Consider the following 21,693-nt stretch of genomic DNA (forward strand, 5'->3'; position numbering starts at 1 on the left):
CGACACATTTTAAATTGTTCTTATTGCGAATTTATTTATACTCATACCCCGTTAATTATGTTTACCCCGTTTACCCTCACATAATCTCATATTCCAGAGAAATGAATCCTTAACTCAACTGATTGCTGTCAGTATTTTCATTTTAATGTATAGCCTACGTGTCATTTAAATGTATAATTTTCTATAAACATGTAATTTATTGGATAAATGACATTTGAAATACTTTAGGATGTGCTTGCTATTTACTTATAGATCATTGATCTAAACTGTCCCTCCCTCTGTCCGCACTTTCCTTTATGTGCAAAGTGACCAAGTCTCCTTCAACAAGACGTTGAAAAGGCCAATGGGACGATTGTTTATGGGGTTTAATTACTGGTTAATCCCCCGGATCGCCCTGGCGTGGATAAATCCCAGCTGAATAGGCGTTTGAAAACTGAGCCCGTTTGGATTTCTCCAGTCAACTCAACCCCAGCCTTTTCCTCTACTTTTTGGTGACCATGGTTGCAGCAACTATAGCTTATATCAGGCTACAGCGGGGAAAAAAGGGTTTTGGTCCATTGTGTTTTAATTTCGGTCAGTTCAGGAAATAAATAATAGCGTGTTTCAGTGAAATAGCTTGATACATGATTAAAGGCCTATAGAAATATAAAGAATTGCATCTTTAATTACATTTACTGGAATTTAACTGACACCAGCAGTGCAATTTAGGACCAATTGAAAATGCTAAGCAACGTTTTCTTAATGCTGATGGCATTTTCCCCATCATAGTTTATGTCACCATTTAAAGAGATAAGGATTCCAGCCATGTGTTTTTGCATGTGCATAATGGGAATTTAGTTGACTTTTGCTTTTCTTCAGTAATCAATGATGTATTAAGTTCATTGATCATCATATAGAAAATGTATCAATCATCCATTATAATATATGATTTTACCCTCATTTAGTCATGTACACTAATTTAGCCCTGTACAAATATGTCTATTAAAAAGTATAAAAGGTGGACTTTATTCAATAGTGAGTGTATAATACATTATGCTCCACTGTTGTATGACATCTTTTGATGGCATATATGTGACATTGGATTTGACAGAATAGATACTTCTCATTATAATGCATTTCGTCATATTCATGTAGCATAGATTTGAAGAATACTTCATTAAGATCTACACTCTTTCTCAGAGCTAGAGAGACAAGGGAAGATGAAAAGGGTGGAAAGCAGAAATGTGAGAACTTTTGTGCAAAACTTGATTCAGTCAAAGTGCAGTAAATGCTTTTGCTTTATGTTAAATAGTATTTGACAATCTCTGTCAGCAAGAATGGTAAACATAGCCGATACTGGTGAACAATAGCCTATACTGTACTCAGTTCAAAAAAGGAAATCACAAAAGGCACTGGCTTAGTTAGACATATTGATATTTTCAAAGACTCAAACCACTAGTGTTTTGTGCTAGGTGTATCTGGCTTGGTTATTCAGCATCATAATTTACCATTAAATAACATGTAATAACTCATATGAGTGTTTTCAATAACGTCTCGTAAACTAATATGCATTGATAACCTTATGACCTTGACCTAATATAAAATAACATTGAGAAGCCATCTCCTTTACAGTACTTTAGTGGTGTTATTTCATCAACCAAATAGTAGTTCTGATAGATTATCGGGGAACAATGCCCTAATTAAAAATGTGTTGCTCCCTTTTTTAATCTGAGCTTGCTGATTGAATCTCTGTGTAAGTACTACTGTATATGGACCCCAGGGATATTTTATTAGACATGTTGGCTCTTTCCCTTTTGCTCCAGCAGGTCATTTTCAGGTTTTCAATTAACATAATGTTATTAAAATGTAATAGCCCTGATGATCTGCTCACTATTACTTTAGAGAATATGTTCATAATTGAATTGATGTTACCCCCATATTGAACTTTCAACAGTACAGTAGGTATACTGTACCATAAAAGTTGGTGGTTTGACCTATTTGCCCTACAAACTGTTTGAAAGTGCCTTGAAGTGTGTGCACAATGCACATGTTTGTGTGAGTGATTTTCTGTGATTTCATTCCCAGCTCTCAGAAAGAAGCTCTTAAATTTCTGTTCAGAGGCAAAACAATTCATAGTGAATGTTGTATCTTTCCAGCAGGGGTCTCTTCTTTGCGTTGTCCTGAGTGGTTGTAAATTACTAGCGTATTAGAGAAAGTGTAAACAGTTCCATCTAGTGGTACATTTGGGTTAGGATATTTTGGATGCACATGGGATTTTAATTGAATACTTTTAAAATCATTTATTTCAGTTGATTTTCCAACTGTAATCTAAGAAAACTAAGATTTATCAGATTTGTTTAAACATGTAAACATGATAAACACAAAAACTGGTTTATGGTAATTGCCCTAACAATCTGTTATGTAAATATATCAATATAAGTAATAATTGTCATTACAAAATTATAAACATAGGCTACATGTGATCCACGATTCTTGGATGGAACACAATCCTCTTCACAACCTGAGGCACAGCTGGGGATAAGAAACAAAATGGTTACCATGGAATCTATCCAGGGAGGAAAAGTTGGCCCTGCTCCCAGAAATCTCTGTGCGGAAGGCTGACTGTCAGTCCCCCACCAGGACTATGTAGGACGCTGCCTCAGAAGGGAAGGGACTGATACAGGATGGTTGCTGCTGGTGAGCCTGGTGGCAGTCCTGTTAGTGAGAAGATGAATGTCTCAGTGTAATTCAAATTAATAAAAAAATATAAAAAAATAGACTACAAGGTCTACTTGTGATGCTGTGTGTCATTTTGAGTCCTGGTAAAAACATTCAGTGGGTTCAGAATAAGGTGTATTATTAAATGTAAAGTTCACCCAAATGTACCTCATAGAGAGTAGCATATGGAACCAGAGAATCAGTAACCCAACATTGTTTTAAATTTATGTGCTCTATGAAGGATCAGATGTTTCTAATGTTCAAAATTTGAATCATTTTCTCTGTCCAAAATGTTTCCAAGGACCTTGGCACAGTTTGTTAGCTGTGGCTTCATGATGGACTCCCTGTCATGAAATCATATAGCCATAATGGTCACAATTCTTAATTTATTAAATGGCATTACACCAATGTGCTCGCGGGTGACCTTGATAGTCATGCTGGATTAATATAATCCTCTTGTGCATGCTATACCTGTAAGGGAGAAAGACAATATGCTCATATGGGTAAAATTGACTTAAATCAAACTGCTTCACCTTGTCAAAAGCTCCAGATCAAGGATGTCAAATTGTAACTCTGAGGTCACAAGGCCACATTCTCATACGTAATGTAGCTGTCAGTGAAGTGATCCAATTATGGCTTTAATTGGATGCATTTCAGAGTTTGTCAAGGTCTTTTCACACTGATGTCCATAATTCACTATGGATATATCATACACACCCCTGCTATGGTCGTTTTGATAGCACTTCAATTCGACACCTTCTAATTAATGAAGCAATTAGGCCAATTAACTAAGAACCGTGGAGGAATGAATTCCATAGTAGATGAGATCTTCGAAAAGGTGAATTACATGTGTCTGTAACATAAGGGGAAAACATGCTACAATCTCAAGATGATAGAAAATGAATCTTTATCAGTCCTATAGTAGATGTTAGCAGTCACAATCCTTAATCTAACATACACGTTATCACCCATAAACATGAATATAGTACCATTTCTATACATTTTCATGGGGAGGAGAGGCCGTTTAAAAAGTCTGCATGGCCACACTTACAGTATGATCTGTCTTTGTTTGCATGACTTGCCTCATTAAATAATCAATTGTGTCTGCTACAGTCTGATAATATGGCGCTTTTCCTGCTCTTCCACTGCTAGGCTAAATTAAAGGCCATCATCACTAGGCCAACATCTGCTTCAAGCCCTGTCTACACTCTTAGAAAAAGGGTGCTATCTTGAACCTAAAACGGTTTGTTGGCTGTCTCCATAGGAGAAGCCTTTGAAGAACTATTTCAGGTTCCATGTAGAACCCTTTACATGGAACCCAAAATAGTTCTCTTCTGGGGACAGCCAAATAACCATTTGGAACCATTTTTTCTAAGAACATAGGAGCTGCCTGACATGAGGACAGTTTTGCTTTTGGGGGCCACTGGCACAGACCCCTGGGGCATCTCCAGCTTTTAACAGTTCATTAATGACCTCAAGCTTCTCCCATTACCTGCATTATTATATCTGTCTGCATTATACCTATTTTCTGTAGCTGGTAAAGAGATCCCTGTTTAACGTTCAATAAAGTTAGTTAAGAAAATACCCCCCTCCCGTTTGTACCTGCCCTTTGCACTGATCAGTATTTTGGCACTTCAGCATTGCTTTTCCACCTTGCGTCATTACTTAACTCCTCCCATAGACGTCGCATGTTTCAAATTGTTGTGGGGTAGCATTTCTATTTGATAAATGTTTGTAGAGGTCTGTTGAATGTAAGGCGATGCATTTAGTAATGAATATAATAAATATGTATAACACAATACATCACTCACTATATCTGAGAAACAATACATAAATGAAACAATGTTATTCCGTTCCACCCCCTTTGTCGTCACGCTCTGGTACAGGCGCGCTCAGTGAGATTTGGCGCTAGTGTTGCCTTGAGGGGAATAACTTTTTAATGTCTTTTGACTTTTTAGTGATTTTGTTTTACATATATTGATTAGCATTTTATGGATAATAATGTCGGATGAAGAACCGAAGGTCCCGGAGGATCTCTTTAAAGATGTTAAATTTTACGTGGTCGGGGACATTGACCAAAAGGTATCACTGTTGACATACAGCTAGCTAGCCTAGCGAAGCAATGACGTTTACCGCACTAGCCGGTTAGCATAGCGAAACGCTAACGGCCAGTGTTTCCATTTCCCTTTTGTAACCCGTATTGTTTGCAGATTTGGTGTATACACTAATACATGCATTGCGTTTTACAAATATATATGAAGTTGTCATTGATCCAGATGAGGTTAGTTTGTTGACGTTAGCGACCGTAGCCAGTTGGATGCTTAGCTAGCTAGCCAGTTTTCTACGAGTGCAGGTTAGCCAACCAGTATTCTGGCATTCCTATGACTTGGTTATCCAATTTTGCAATGCAGCTAGTAATACAGTAAATATACATTTGGCATGTTTTGCATTGTATATGTATGGATTACCATAGCTAGAACGAGATGGATTGATAAACCCAGGGTCGTTACAATAATATTGAGGTGAAAGCCCATCCTCGGTTTGCTGAATTGTGCGCCTGTCATTGCGCATATGCGAGGACAAATCCGCCATTGTAGAGATGCAAGTGGCAACTTCCTGCCAAATAATGCCTTTAATTTACGCGCCTGTGTTTATAAACCGATTCATCGTGTACATACGACGAATATGCCTAGTTAAATACATCACGAACATTTTCAAATTGTTCCTTCAAACTATGTTTCAAATAATCAATCCCACTGAGATTGATTTGGCCTATACCGTGCATATTTTTGTCACTTACTAGCTAGCTAATAATCAACAGTATCTTCTACTGCTCATTGATAACGTCAATTTCTTAAGTATACAGGCCACCCCTTGATTGATGAATAACGTCTTTGATGCCTACTGCCTTTTCTTATCACACTTTGGTTGGAATTGTACACATTTATCATATAATTTATCATTTTAATTTTTTTACAAAAGTTGATTTTATTAAATACTTTTTAAACACTTTTGTTGTTGTAAAACTGCATTGTTGGCTAAGGGCTTGTAAGTAAGCATTTCACTGTTGTATTATGCAAATACGATTTGATCATGTGCATATAACTGGTTCATTCGACCCCCAGGTATTCTGTTTTATTTCATTGATGTGATTTCATGTGCACTTTAGGTTGTCCAGCTGCTGAAAGCAGGGAAAGGCAAGGAGGTCTCATACAATGCCTTGGCTACACACATTATAGCAGAGGATGGAGATAACCCAGAGGTTGGGGAGTCACGAGAGGTCTTTGACCTTCCAGTTGTCAAGGTAAGGGTGTGAATTATACATGGATAACTGCCAAAATAAAGGAAACACCAACATAACATGTTTTAATCGTGCGTTGGACCACCACAACCTGCCAGAACAGCTTCAATGAGCCTTGGCATAGATTCTACAAGTGTCTGGAAGTATATTGGAGGGACACAACATAATTTTCCCACAAGAAATTCCATAATTTGGGGTGTATTTATTATGCAGATTCGGTTGCAAAACGTTTCTTTAACGGAAGTCAATGGAATGAAACGGGGAGGGACCGACCTGAATTTGTCCAATAGAAACTCTTGTTTTAGTTATGTTTCGCAACTGTTTGGCTAATGATTACACCCCAGGTTTTTTTGTTGATGGTGGTGGGAAAGCTGTCTCAGGCGCCACTCCAGAATCTCCCATAAGTGTTCTATTGGGTTGAGATCTGGTTAAATACGGAAGACATATTTCAGTTGAATGCATTGTTGTACAACTGACTATGTATCTCCCTCCACCCTTTAAACCATCTATGCTCCTTTGAGACCCCTCTTTCAAAGTCACTAAGCAGTGGTGGAAGAAGAACTCAATTGTCATACTTGAGTAAATGTAAAGATACCTTAATAGAAAATGACTCAAGTGAAAGTCACCCAGTAAAATACTACTTGAGAAAAAGTCTTAAAAGTATTTGGTTTAAAATATACTTAAGTATCTAAAGTAAATGGGATTGTTAAAATGTACTTAAGTATCAAAAGTAAATGGGATTGTTAAAATGTACTTAAGTATCAAAAGTAAAAGTATAAACAATTTCAAATTCCTTATATTAAGCAAATCAGATGGCACAATTGTATTTTACATTTTTATTGACTGATAGCCAGGGGCACACTAATTTACAAACAAAGCATTTGTGTTTAGTGGGTCTGCCAGATCTGAGGCAGTAGGGATGACCAGGCATGTTATCTTGATAAGAGTGTGAATTGGACCATTTTCTTGTCAAAATGTAATGAGTACTTTTGGGTGTCAGGAAAAATGTATGGAGTATAAAGTCATTTTCTTTAGGAATGTAGTGAAGTAAAAGTTGTCAAAAATATGAATAGTAATGTACAGATACCCCCAAAACCTACTTAAGTAATACTTTAAAGTATTTTTACTGAAGTACTTTACACCACTGTCACTGTGATCTCTTCTAGCTATGGCATCCAAAATAATGGGCAACTGGGCATTTTTATACATTACCCTACCCTAAGCATGATGGGCTGTTAATGGCTTATTTCTCAGGAACCACACCTGTGTGGAAGCACCTGCTTTCAATATACTTGATCCCTCATTTACTCAAGTGTTTCCTTTATTTTGGCAGGTACCTGTATATCCCTTTATGTAGACAATTCACAAAAAAACCTGGAGCCTTGGTGGTGTGAAGGGAAAAGTGAAACCGTTTTAAACTCTGTTTTCCTTGTTTTTCAGCCGTCTTGGGTGACTTTGTCCGTCAGATGTGGAGACCTGCTACCGTATCTTTTCATAGAAATGAATTTCATGAACAATTGATTGATGTTTGTGAAATATATTTTAACGGTAACACTTTAGCTGAACATTTGAGTTGAATGACTTTCTTAACATAAGATAATTCAGAGTTACCGGTTTCTCCCCAGAGTCAGGACAAATATTCTTCGGTGTCACGGCATGTCTACCTAAAGTATGTACTTTTACGTATATATTGTTTTATGGATTTATTAGGATAAGTATTTTATATCATGTTAAGATCTTTCTCATGCATTTCTTTGTTTAGCTACCAGAAGATCTGAACACTCTTTGGGCCTTGATCACTTTTTATGGTGGTGACTGTCAACTCAACCTAAACAAGAAATGTACTCACCTGATTGTTCCAGAGCCAAAAGGGGTAATTATTTTTTCAGTACTATTCTTGCCATATTAAGTTTTGTCATTCTTGTGTGGTGTTTGTGTTTTTCTAATGTAAAATTATTCCAATGCTCTTCCGATTCACAAGAAAATATGGGGGGAAAAACACGATTTAAAGTGTTCACCCATTTTGGAGAAAATGGACAAATTGGTGAATTGGAACAGTCTTTTGAAAAATAATGCCGGCATGTTACTATTTTTAGGATCTATTGAGGTGCCTGCTGAGGCCTTGCCTGTTTTGGACATTTTATGTCTTGCTTTGGCACTGGTATGTCTGATGGTTATTGCAGGAAGGGGATGTCTTGTTTTACTGCTGTCTTTATGCTCAGGCACCAGGAGGTAGAGCCTGCCCATAGGCTGTCTAGTGTCTAGTCTTTGCTTGGCCACTGAGAAATGCCTGAACACAACATGTCTTTGTGTTACTTCAGGTTGTATTCTAATGAAACAATTAATCTCAAGATCTTGATAGCTGTACTATGTTGGTCAGATGATACCAAAACACACATTTTTGCAGTACACAGAAAGAACATCATACACCTGAAACGTATTATGTCTGTACATTCACGCCGTGAATTGTGTTTTCCAGGAAAAGTATGAGGTTGCCCTGAAGCACAGCAGCATCAAAATCGTCACGCCGGAGTGGATCACACACTCCGCATTGGACAAGAGTAGGAAGGACGAGGCTCTGTACCACCCCCGGCTGACCTACCAGGAGGAGGATGAGGAGAGCGAGTACGAGTCGCGCTCTGAGGGCAGCTACAGCCCTCCAGGCCGCAGGCGCCCAGGCCCCAGGTCCCGGAGATCCAGCCCCTCATCAAGAGATGACTCCCCTGCTAGTGGCCGAGGAGGGACCTCGCCCAAAGCCGAGCGACGAGACGAACTCATGTTTGATGACTCGGATGACTCTTCCACGGAGAAGGAGGAGCGGAACCTGAACTGGACACCTGCGGAGATGACCGGGCCGCCCCTGGGTCCCAAACGCAGACTGCAGCCAGTGAAGGACTCTGGCCTGATCAACCTCTGTGCCAGTGTTCCCCCTGTGCCAGGCAGTGCAGGGCCATCAGAAGCCCGGGTTGCCCTAGTACCCAGTGCTGCCCAGCCGGGGGCAGAGAGGACAGAGGGCATGGCAGGCTGGAGCCCAGCGGCCAGGACACTACGGAACATCACCAACAACTCTGACATCCAGCAGACCACAAGGCCCCCCAACGTTGCACACGTAAGAACACCGTTCTTTGGCGTTCTCTCAGGCTTTCTTTCTTGCTTGTTTTCTTTTGCAGTAGTGGTGTGAAATCAGGGTTCGAAACGGCGACCAGAACTCTCGCATTTGCAACCATTTTACTTGGCAATTTTTTTATGGAGTTGGTCACATAATTTATTGGTTAACAACTTGCTTAAAAATTGCTGTTATCATGATTTATTCAAACCATTATGTGTATTTGACCAAGTATAAACCATATGAAAGTATCTGCCTGCCCCTGTTTCGCTGTCGTCTGCTGTGTGAGCGAGCCACTCTCACTCCCTCTCCCTCTATGCTCATGGAGGAGAGAGGGATGGATTCTAATAAGCATAGAAGCATATGACCGTTGTTCAAAATGCATTTGTGGGAAAAGTATAGTTTTCAAAGCAACTACTGTTGTTCTAGTTACAGAGAGGGTGGTACAGTGGCCTAGTGGTTAGAGCGTAGGGCCAGTAACCGAAAGGTTTTTGTATCGAATCCCCGAGCTGACAAGGTAAAAATCTGTTGTTCTGCCCCTGAACAAGGCAGTTACAAGGCAGTAACCCACTCGTCATTGTAAATAAGAATGTATTCTTAACTGGCTTGCAAATGTCAACATTTGTTTGGTTTCTTACCACAGATCCTACAGAGTCTCTCTGCCTCAACTAAGACATTAGAGCAGCAGCAGCAAACGAACCAGGGCCAGCCCAACGCCCAACCCAACCCACTCCTGTTCAACCAAGCGAAGCCCCAAGGTCAGCAGCAGCTCACAGCCGAAGCACAGCAGCAGTTACTGCAGCAGCAGTCTCATCAGGTCCCCCAACAACAGCCACAACAACAGCCACAACAACAACAGCCACAACAACAACACCCACCTCAGCAGCTGCCACAGCAGCAGCACCCCATGCTGCAGCATCTCCCACCACAGCAACTCATGCAGTTGCACCACCAGCAGCAACAACAACAACAACAACAACAACAACAACAGCAGCAGCCGCAGGTTCCTCAGCCAGGTTTCCCTCCTCAGTTGCCACAACAACAAGCACATCAGTTCATCCAGCAGCAGCCACAGCAACAGCAGATCCACCAACAACAGATCTTCACCCAGCAACAACAACAACAACCACAACATGCATTCTCGCAGCAACAACTGCGACCGCAGCAGCTCCTGCGGCCACCAATGCAGCAGCAGCTCCAGCAGCAGCAGCATGCTTTACAACAGCAGCTACAGCAGTTCCAGCAGCACAGGCTCCAGCAACAGCTGCAGCAGCAACAGCAGCAGCAGCAACAGCAGCAGAACCAGCAGCAACAGCAACTCCATCAACAACACCTCCAACAGCAGCAGCAGCAGCATTTCCTGCAGCAACAGATGCAGCAGCAGCACATGCAGCAGCTCCAGCAACAACAACAGCAGCAGCAGCATCTGAAGAGCCAGCAGCAGTCGCTGCAGCAGCATCCAAGCCAGCAGCCACTCCAGCAGCCGCAGCAGCAGCAAGGGTCACTACAGCCTCAGCTCCAGCCGCCTCAAGTGCACCAGCTGTTTGGCCACGAGCCAGGACAAGAGAGTAAGTTCTCTAAGACACAATTGAGGTTTCAATTTCAGTTTCAGGTCATTACAAAAAGTCATCAAAATACATTAAGAAAACAATCGTGATCAGATGATATACATCCAATGATCATCATGCTGTTTTTAATGGTTATAGTTCTGATTTGTTTGACTAACCAAACATTGTTCTGTTTGCTGCTGTAGTTCCTGAAGATGGCTTCTTGGTGGGCTGTGTGTTTGCTGTTGCTGACTACCCAGAGCAGATGGCAGACAAGCAGCTCCTTGCCACGTGGAAGAGAGTAAGAAAAAAAAAACGTTAATTATTTTCTTGGACTTATCTTGTGTCTTAGCAAACAGCATTCATTATAACTGCATTTTTTTCAACTACTGTTTTTCCCCTTGCATTGCTGAGTTGTATTTTGTGAATCACAGATTATCCAGGCCTATGGTGGAACTGTGGACTCCTCTCTCAACAACCGCTGCACTCACCTGCTCTGTGAAACTCAAGTTAGCAGCATGTATGTCCAGGTAAGCATCACTAAAGAGTTTTTCATCTCAGCTAAAGGCTTGTTTGAAGGACAAGTGTGTGTGTGTGTTAGAATCCTGCATCGGGTCAGATACCCGTGGTTGACTCGCAAAAAAAACAGCTGGCGGGTGGAATGAAAGTAGAGATCGACCGATTATGATTTTTCAACACCGATACCGATTTATTGGTGGACCCAAAAAAGCCGATACCGATTAATCGGACGATTTTTATATATATATTTATTTATTTATTTATTTATATATTCATTAATTAATTTTTATTTATTTATTATTTATTTATGTATTTATTTGTAATAATACAATTACAACAATACTGAATGAACACTATTTTAACTAATATAATTCATCAATAAAATCAATTTAGCCTCAAATAAATAATATTTAAAAATAAAAACAAAGTTAGGAGAAAGTTTAATTAATTTGTTTTAATAGAACATTTTAATTTTAATTCATTAATTCATTAATTTAAAAAATTTTAACTAAAATTGTATTTATTTATGTATTTATTTGGGGTTGTGTTCCATTCTGGGGGATGATTTAACAAAAGTGGTGAGGCAGACTTATAGGCTACTAGCCAACTTAGCTAAACGAGGGGATGATTTAACAAAAAAGTTTGCGGGGGGAAAAAAGTATAATCATGAATGTACCTAACTTGCCTTTCTTAAAATCAATACACAGAAGTATATATTTAAACATTGCAATTCATGCATGCAGTGGAACTGTCCATTATTTGTGTGGTGTTGAAAAGAATAAACCTTTATTTTTGAAATGACAGTTTCTGGATCCCCCTAAGGCTCGTATGTGATTATGTTAATACATTTTGCAGTCTGACTGAGCTGTTAGGCCTACTTTCCATGGATTTGCCAGTCTCTTCGCTCTTCAAGCATTGAAAAGGGCAAACGTAACCAGAAATGAATAAAAGCGTTTCAAGGTTATGAAATTCAGAATTGGGAAAATAGGTGTTGCGATGTGTTCCTGGTGAAATCCACTGGTTTGGTTTGGAAGGATCATTGTGGACAAATAGAACAACAAAACTCTGGTAGATGGATACACCAACAACAGTGCTTTTTTGCGAATGCGTGTGTTAAATCAAAAGTAGTCAATTCAATGATAAATTAACAGGCACCGCAACGATATTTCTTTACAATAGGTGATTATTGTTTTTTATAAGATACTAATTCAGTTTATTTGGCTCCCTTGCTGCAGCACATTAATTCAGGCTTTTGTTAATTTAGACCAGGGGTTCCCAAACTTTTTTACACCTTCCAGCATTAGGGAACATTCTGTGCTTATTTCCTGCAATTCTACACATTTTGTCATGGGGGTGCAAAGATAATTTGCTTTAAAACTGCAAAGTTACCATGCAATTCTTTACATTTTGCCATGTCTAATGTGTGTTCATTTGATATTTGAGTGAGAACAAAATTACAACAATATCTATTTGGCAAAGAAAGAGAAAAAAAAACATTAGCTGACATGAGCTAGTTGATATGTACATTTCTGACAAGTTATACATGGCTCTCTGAGGTAAGTAATGACTGACATGACAAGAGAAACTGATGAAGCACTACCCAATTTCGAAATTGCTCCTTGTGCTTTCTACTATGACAACTTTCAAGAGTTAGTTTAATGCCGGACTGAGTAAAAAAAATAGTGGTGGGGGAACCCCACAGTTTGGGAATCACTGATTTACACAGGCCATATCAAGTTTAAACCAGTGTGCCTGGTAAAAGTTGTGAGTATAACCTACTAAATATATATCTTTTTGCATCCTATATTCGATTCTGGGAATTGTTTTAAGTTTCAATTAAACTATTTTATTATTTAAACAATGTTGAATGTAAAGGTTTCGTTATGTCAGCTAAGAAGGCTAATTAGAAGGCCCTTTTTTTCAGAGGGATTTGAGTCGTCTGTGTGCCGCATCTCATTGTGAAAATAAAAATATATTGTTCTTAATTCATGGCATGGTTTCCTTTTATCCAAATGTTGAATAGACATGCAGACAAATGAATTCATACAGGCCAGGGAAGGGGAATAACAGCCTTCTATTCAATTAATGAACCATTTTTATTATGTTATTTGGCGGGTCACGGATCGGCTCTCAGAACTATTCTATGCGGGTGTGTCGGGTTATGAGAAAAATCAGTCCTGATGTAGGGTATATTGGGTGGGGCTCGGAATTGATGTGGCCGGGGCGGATGTGTCTCCAAAAAACGGACCCGTGCAGGACTCTACTGTGTGTGTGTCCGTTATATTAGGTTTTAAAGGTCATCTTTCTTGTTGCTGTACCTCAGGCCCTACGGGAGGGGAGACGCTGTGTCACTGCCCACTGGCTGAACACAATCCTGAAAAAAAAGAAGATGGTTCCTCCCCACAGAACCCTACACCTCCCCTTCGCCTTCCCACCTGGAGCGAAGCCCTGCTCACAACACGTACGCATCACTTCCTCTTTATCTCGCCACATTCAAAACATCTAACATGGTTTGGGAACTGCTTTCATTTGTTTTTATTTTGAACAACGGTTCCATTTTTAATACCCTCAAACACCAAATTAGGCCTACCAAAACCAAAAAATAAAGGGCACCATCTCTGTCAATCGTGGATGACAATTCTTCACGTTTTACGGATGAAACGTCCAAGCTGTATGCCAACCATTTGAATCTAAATCAGTTTCATGGGTACATGCTTTCAGATCTTCTTGATTGATGTACATAACCTACTGTTTGAGTGCATTTTAGAGCAGATGGAGTTCACAAGCTACAGCCTCCCTGTGTTTTGTTTGTCAAAGCACATATTTTGTCCAGTGGCACGTTCTGTTGAGTCTTGGCCTCATGATTTAAAAAAATGCAACCATTCAGCACAATCATCCTGACGTCTTATACGAAATGATGTGTTTTTTGGTCTAACAGTAACATTGTACTAGCTATTATATTTGGTTTGTTATGTCGAATACTGGTTAATCATTAAATGATCTTGTGTGAACTTGATTCCACTTCAACTTTATTAAATGAGCACCATTGCATTCTGAGAAGTGGCAGAGCGTTGCTCCGGCAGCACTACACCCATGGGTACAATCATACATTTTGCATTGGTGTATGATGAGGTAATGACTAGAATTCCAAGGAGAACTAGGCCTATGTAATGAATAGTTCAGAAGTAGAGTTCATAGCTTCAATAGTAAGTCCATTGATGTTCCTAACATTCGTTCCTCCTCAGATCATCTCTGTGACTGGCTTTGTGGACTCAGACCGTGATGACCTGAAGCTAATGGCCTATCTGGCAGGAGCCAGATACACAGGCTACCTCTGTCGTAGCAACACCGTGCTCATCTGTAAAGAGTACGAGAAGATATTGATATGCTTTCACCTATTTAGAATTGCATGTAAATGTTGTAGACACAGTCAAGATATTGGTGTAATCATGTTCAGAATTTGTGTGGATGGGTTTCAGTTTTATATATACAGTGGGGCAAAAAAATATTTAGTCAGCCACCAATTGTGCAAGTTCTCCCACTTAAAAAGATGAGAGAGGCCTGTAATTTTCATCATAGGTACACTTCAACTATGACAGACAATAATGAGAGAAAAACATCCATAAAATCACATTGTAGGATTTAAGAATTTATTTGCAAATTATGGTGGAAAATAAGTATTTGGTCACCTACAAACAAGGAAGATTTCTGGCTCTCACGGACCTGTAACTTCTTCTTTATTAAGAGGCTCCTCTGTCCTCCACTCGTTACCTGTATTAATGGCACCTGTTTGAACTTGTTATCAGTATAAAAGACACCTGTCGACAAACTCTAACATACACACTCCAAACTCCACTATGGCCAAGACCAAAGAGCTGTCAAAGGACACCAGAAACAAAATTGTATAACTGCACCAGGCTGGGAAGACTGAATCTGCAATAGGTAAGCAGCTTGATTTGAAGAAATCAACTGGGGGAGCAATTATTAGGAAATAAAAGACATACAAGACCACTGATAATCTCCCTCGATCTGGGGCTCCACGCAAGATCTCCCCCCGTGGGGTCAAAATGATCTCAAGAACGGTGAGCTAAAATCCCAGAACCACACTGGGGGACCTAGTGAATGACCCGCAGAGAGCTGGGACCAAAGTAACAAAGCCTACCATCAGTAACACACTACGCCGCCAGGGACTCAAATTCTGCAGTGCCAGACGTGTCCCCCTGCTTAAGCCAGTACATGTCCAGGCCCGTCTGAAGTTTGCTAGAGAGCATTTGGATGATCCAGAAGAAGATTGGGAGAATGTCATATGGTCAGTTGAAACCAAAAATATACCTTTGGTAAAAACTCAACTCGTCATGTTTGGAGGACAAAGAATGCTGAGTTGCATCCAAAGAACACCATACCTACTGTGAAGCATGGGGGTGGAAACATCATGCTTTGGGACTGTTTTTCTGCAAAGGGACCAGGACAACTGATCCGTGTAAAGGAAAGAATGAATGGGGCCATGTATCGTGAGATTTTGAGTGAAAACCTCCTTCCATCAACAAGGGCGTTGAAGATGAAATGTGGCTGGGTCTTTCAGCATGACAATGATCCCAAACACCCTGCCCGGGCAACGAAGGAGTGGCTTCGTAAGAAGCATTTCAAGGTCCTGGAGTGGCCTAGCCAGTCTCCAGATCTCAACCCCATAGAAAATCTTTGGGGGGAGTTGAAAGTCCGTGTTGCCCAGCAACAGCCCCAAAACATCACTGCTCTACAGGAGATCTGCATGGAGGAATGGGCCAAAATACCAGCAACAGTGTGTTAAAACCTTGTGAAGACTTACAGAAAACGTAGTGACCTCTGTTATTGCCAACAAAGGGCATATAACAGTATTGAGAAACTTTTGTTATTGAACAAATACTTATTTTCAAATTTGCAAATAAATTCATTAAAAATCCTACAATGTGATTTTCTGGATTTTATTTTCTTCTCATTTTGTCTGTCATAGTTGAAGTGTACCTATGATGAAAATTACAGGCCTCTCTCATATTTTTAAGTGGGAGAACATGCACAATTGGTGGCTGACTAAATACGTTTTTGCCCCACTGTATGTGTGTGTGTTTTATGCCTGCATCATGTCTGTTTTACTTGACTGTTGGAATCCCCTGTGTTAACCCTCTCCCTCCCTGTCTCCTTAGGCCCAGTGGTCTGAAGTATGAGAAGGCCAAGGAGTGGAGGATCCCCTGCGTCAATGCCCAGTGGCTCTGTGATATCCTCCTGGGGAACTTTGAGGCTCTCCGGCAGATCCAGCACAGCAGATACTCCAACTTCAATCTGCAGGAACCACTCATCCCCAACCAGCATCTGGTTCAGAACCTACTGGGTACAGGGTTCAGAAGTCTTACAGTGGGGGCAAGGGGACTTTACAGCGCATTCGGAAAGTATTCAGAACCCTAACCTTTTTCCACATTTTGTTACGTTACAGCCTAAACGATTAAATAAAATAAAAAATCCTCATCAATCTACACACAATACCCCATAATGACAAAGCGAAAACAGCTTTTTAGACATTTTTGCAAATTTATTTAAAAAACAGATACATTTTATTACATAAGTATTCAGACCCTTCGTTATGGTACTCATAATTGAGCTCAGGTGCATCCTAGTTCCATTGATCATCCTTGAGCTGTTTCTATAACTTGGACATGATTTGGAAAGGCACACAACTGTCTATATAAGGTCCCACAGTTGACAGTGCATTTCAGAGCAAAAACCAAGCCATGAGGTCAAAGGAATTGTCCGTAGAGCTCCGAGACAGGATTGTGTTTATCTGGGGAAGGGTACCAAAACATTTCTGCAGCATTGAAGGTCCCGAAGAACACAGTGGCCAAGTATCTTCCTAGAGCTGTGACCAAGAACCCAATGGTCACTCTCGTAGAGCTCTGGAGTTCCTCTGTGGAGATGGGAGAACCTTCCAGAAGGACAACCACATATGCAGCACTCTACCAAAGGCCTTTATAGTAGAGTTGCCAGATGGAAGCCACTACTCAGTAAAAGGCACATGACAGCCTACTTGGCATTTGCCAAAAGGCACCTAAAGGACTCTAACCATAAGAAACAAGATTCTCTGGTCTGATGAAGATAGAACTCTTTGACGTGAATGCCAAGAGTCCCGTCTGGAGGAAACCTGGCATCACCCCTACAGTGAAGCATGGTGGTGGCAGCATCATGCTGTGGGGATGTTTTTCAATGACAGAGACTGAGAGCCTAGTCAGGCTCGAGGGAAAGATTAACAGAGTATAGTGAAATCCTTGATGATAAACCTGCTCCAGACCTCAGTGGGGTGAAGGTTCACCTTCCAATGAGGACAATGACCCTGAGCACACAGCCAAGACAACGCAGGAGTGGCTTCAGCACAAGTCTCAATGTCCTTGAGTAGCCCAGCCAGAGCCCGGACTTGAACCCAATCGAACATCTCTGGAGAGGCCTGAAAACAGCTGTGCAGTGACGCTCCTCATCTAATTTGACAGAGCTTGAGAGGATCTGCAGATAAGAATGGGAGAAACTCCCCAAATACAGGTATGCCAAGCTTGTAGCATCATACCCAAGAAGGCTCAAGGATGTGATCACAAAAAGGTACTTCAACAAAGTACAGAGTAAATGATCTGAATACTTATGTAAATGTGAAATTTCAGTTGTTTTTTTAAATATAAATTTGCAACAATTTCTAAAAAACTATTTTTTTCTTGATGATAATTGGGTATTGAGTGTAGATTTTTTGTTAATATAATCCATTTTTGAATAAGACTATTGTAACAAAATATGGGGGGTGGGAAATCAAGGGCTCTGAATACTTTCCGAATGCACTGTATATGGGTAATAATAAATTTTAAAAATTGAGGGTGATGGACAAAATTCTTACACAGGTGTGGATTATATACATTTTTCTCCGTTTGATTTTAGGTGCTTGGCGGGCTCCTGTGAAGGTTTCACCTGATGTGTTGGCAGCATTGCAGCTGCAACAGAAGCAGAGACAGTCTGAGTCAAACTCCCAGCCTCCAAATAAGAAGCCAAGGTGAGTCTCCATCACTCTACATTTTACAGTGTTGTGTAGCACAGTATGTTGAATTAGTCAATCTGCAAAATTTGTGTTAGGAAAAATATTTGTTTCTACAAAAATGTTTTTAAATTTATATATTTATTTGTATGTATATATGTATACAACGCAATTACCTAAAGTTTCTCACCCAATGATCCAAATGTTCTTTCAATTGTAGACTTGAGGAGATTCAATCCCCAACCAAGAAGCTTCCACCAGAGTCGACACCGTACATTTTCTTTACTGGCTTTGAGCCAACACAGGTCCAACAATTCATGAAGGTAATTGCCTTTTTATGCCTCTGCACAGCTGAGTCTGCAGGAAACAGTCATTGTCTATAATTATTGTTATCAATCACCAATATTTCTCAAAACGTATCACAGGATGACTTCTGATTCTCAGCACTCACAGACCAGCCTCTAACAATGCATCCGATGTCTCCTTTTGTCTATCCAGAGGCTGCACAACCTTGGAGGGGAGATTGCAGAGAGCGCTCAGAAGTGCACCCATCTGGTGGCCAACAAGGTGACGAGGACGGTGAAGTTTCTCACAGCCATGTCAATCGTCAAGCACATCGTCACCCCTGAGTGGTTAGAAGAGAGCTGGAAGAGCCAGAAGTTTGTCGGTATGTTAAATATGCATTCAGTTATTAGAGAACAGATCTGTGTGAGGGAGTTTCATGTTGCGAGACACTGTTGTGATCACTTTTTGTGTGTAGCTTTGTAGAGTGTATGTGGGTTCTTAGAGTGAGTGTGTTTGGTTTTAGAGTTTTTGTACATTCTTCAGAGTAGGGTCCCACAACTGGTGGCCCGCTGACTGAATTTGGTCCGCGGGTGATTTTATTTCAAAAGTCAAATTGAAAAAATGTTTTTTATTGTTGAACATAAGCCTGTGAAAACACCAGCAAATCACTGATATTAATTTAGGAAATCTGTTCCAAAGTATTCCCATGCATAATAGATAGATACAGTATGTGTGATCGTATACAAATCTAAGCAAGGTATAAAACTATTATGTTTTAGTTAAATATGATCTGTTTTGACTTCTTGCTGTCAATTTGCAGAATACAAACTACTTGGAATTATGTTCTGGCTCCCTGACCATCTGCTTAAGAAAATCATCCCATGGCTGAATCTAGTTGATGATCCCTGCTTTAGACTACAGTATGTGTTTATTTGTTAGAGTATGTGTATTCTTATAGTACGTGTTTGTTTATTCAGATGAGCAGAACTACATGCTGAGAGATGCAGAGGCAGAGGTGCTGTTTGGCTTCAGTCTGGAAGAGTCACTGAAGAGGGCCCACACTGCACCACTCTTCAAGGTTAGTGAAACAATGCACTTATGGAATCTATCCCCAATGTCTATCTGCCTGGACAGTGGACACCAATGTGTATATACTTGTTCTGTCGAGTCATCAGATTGTTATCGAGTCAATTTGTCTGATTGGATGCATTAGATTAGGGCTGCACAAGGAATCAAATTCACATCGAAATCACAATATTGACATGTGCAATATCCATATTGCATGCAATATTTTGAAACGCCAGTCAGCCGCATGTAAGGTCCATTTGTAGTTTACTATGTTTGTCGTCCCTCTCCCTCTCTTGCGGCTGCTTCCCACACACCTTCCCACACACTTCCCACACACCAAGCCCCAACCCGTCACTCAACAAAGCAGTTCCACCTCCCCGCTGTTAGCCCAGTTGTTAGTCACTATAAGTTTGCATGCTGTTCTGTCATGTGCAGTCAACAGATTGTTCCAAACAAGCACGATGGTGCTTTCCACTTTGCTTCTTAATATGAATCACACTATTTCCATGATTCCAACAGTCACCCAAGTGTTTTGAGCTACTCTGTATTAAACATTAGGAACAACTTTCCATGACACAGACTGACCAGGGGAATCCAGCTGAAAGCTATGATCCCTTATTGATGGCTCTTGTTAAATCCACTACAATCAGTGTAGATGAAGGGGAGGAGACCGGTTAAAGAAGGATTTTTAAGCCTTGATACAATTGTGTCTGTGTGCCATTTAGAGCGTGAATTGGCAAGACAAAATATTTAAGTGCCTTTGAATGGGGTATGGTAGTAGGTGCCAGGCACACCAGTTTGAGTGTCAAGAACTGCAACACTGCTGGGTTTTTTCCACGCTCAACAGTTTCTCGTGTGTATCAAGAATGGTCCACCACCCAAAGGACATCCAGCCAACTTGACACAATTGTGGGAAGCATTGAAGTCAACATGAGCCAGCATCCCTGTGGAATGCTTTCGACACCATGTAAAGTCCATGCCCTGACGAATTGAGTCTGTTCTGAGGGCAAACGGGGTGCAACTCAATATCATGAAAGTATTCCTCATGTTTTGTACACTCCGTGTAAGTCAAATCGCAATCGCAATATTTGGTTTAAAAAAAAAACACAATTACATTATTTGCCCATATCTTGCAGCCCTACATTAGATACCCAACTGGCTCATAAACATGTCTTTCTGTTTTTCTCTCCCTCTCTAGGGCAAGTATTTCTACATTACCCCTGGGATCTGTCCAAGCCTTATCACTATGAAAGCCATTGTAGAGAGCGCAGGAGGCAAGGTGCTCCCCAAGCAGCCCTCCTTCCGCAAAATAATGGAGCACAAGCAGAACAAGGTACTGGTCCTCTCCATGTCGTCACAGCATTGTGTTATAAATGTGTACTTGGAAGAATGTGACCGAGGTGATGTTCTATTACTGAACTCGTGGAATGTTTTCTGTTCTTTTCAGAACCTTGCTGAGATCATCCTCATATCCTGTGAGAATGATCTTCATCTCTGTAGAGAGTACTTCTTGAAGAACATTGGTAAGAGAAACCTATAAATGTACACATGTGCTTTGGATGTGGCCGATTTGTTTTGACATCCTGTTTTGACTCGACCCTAAACCTACTTCTTGTCTCCCCTGTTTCTTCCTAACAGACACTCACAATGCTGAGTTTATATTGACTGGTGTATTGACACAGAACATGGATTATGAATCATATCCTTTTAAATAAAACATGGGTTTTAAGATCGTGGCAATTGATTGTAGTGATTCTGATTGTGATATCCACTTTGTTTTTCTGTTAAAGCCCAGCTCACCACTTTCCTTAACAATCTCACATATAAATTCACATGATGGCGAAGACAAGAAGGTGAAGATGAGGAGGCAGCAAGGAAGGCTAAAAACAAGTTGCAATGTACAGTCACACTACCCTTGATATTTTGCAAGATTTTGTACACTGTGGATAGATAATCGGTCGTTTTGTAGCTTTTTGTAACAACCGTTAATAATACATGCATACATTTATGTTATTTTTGTGGACTGAATGTTTAAATTATGGATTTTAACATGTTTTATTGTATTGTCAAAATGTTCCAGCAGTTATTCAACACTTTTGGAATAAAATCAGAACTTTGTTGTCAAAATGAA

General features: G+C 40.3%; 1 protein-coding gene across 1 annotated transcript; it reads left to right on the forward strand.

Moving 5' to 3' along the window:
* Positions 1-4,532: 4,532 nt before the first annotated feature.
* Positions 4,533-21,693, forward strand: paxip1 (PAX interacting (with transcription-activation domain) protein 1). Its single transcript, XM_052476929.1, has 20 exons — positions 4,533-4,779; positions 5,867-6,001; positions 7,439-7,482; positions 7,604-7,667; positions 7,761-7,871; positions 8,478-9,107; positions 9,748-10,672; positions 10,858-10,952; positions 11,086-11,181; positions 13,494-13,631; positions 14,416-14,537; positions 16,351-16,535; positions 18,116-18,227; positions 18,430-18,532; positions 18,708-18,876; positions 19,472-19,572; positions 20,761-20,895; positions 21,010-21,085; positions 21,201-21,260; positions 21,383-21,693. The coding sequence occupies exons 1-20, from the start codon at positions 4,699-4,701 to the stop codon at positions 21,397-21,399; spliced, it is 3,399 nt and encodes a 1,132-aa protein (XP_052332889.1). The 5' UTR covers positions 4,533-4,698; the 3' UTR covers positions 21,400-21,693.

This window comes from Oncorhynchus keta, chromosome 23 (assembly GCF_023373465.1).
Source record: "Oncorhynchus keta strain PuntledgeMale-10-30-2019 chromosome 23, Oket_V2, whole genome shotgun sequence".
Lineage (NCBI taxonomy): Eukaryota > Metazoa > Chordata > Actinopteri > Salmoniformes > Salmonidae > Oncorhynchus > Oncorhynchus keta.

What these genes read in the sequence shown, in the direction of transcription:
- paxip1 (XM_052476929.1), top strand. Translation starts at nt 4,699, where the DNA reads ATGTCGGATGAAGAACCGAAGGTCCCGGAGGATCTCTTTAAAGATGTT. An exon ending in TTGTTCCAGAGCCAAAAGGG is followed by an intron (nt 7,872 to 8,477) that starts GTAATTATTTTT and finishes TGTGTTTTCCAG; the next exon opens with GAAAAGTATGAGGTTGCCCT. An exon ending in TGGAGCACAAGCAGAACAAG is followed by an intron (nt 20,896 to 21,009) that starts GTACTGGTCCTC and finishes TGTTCTTTTCAG; the next exon opens with AACCTTGCTGAGATCATCCT.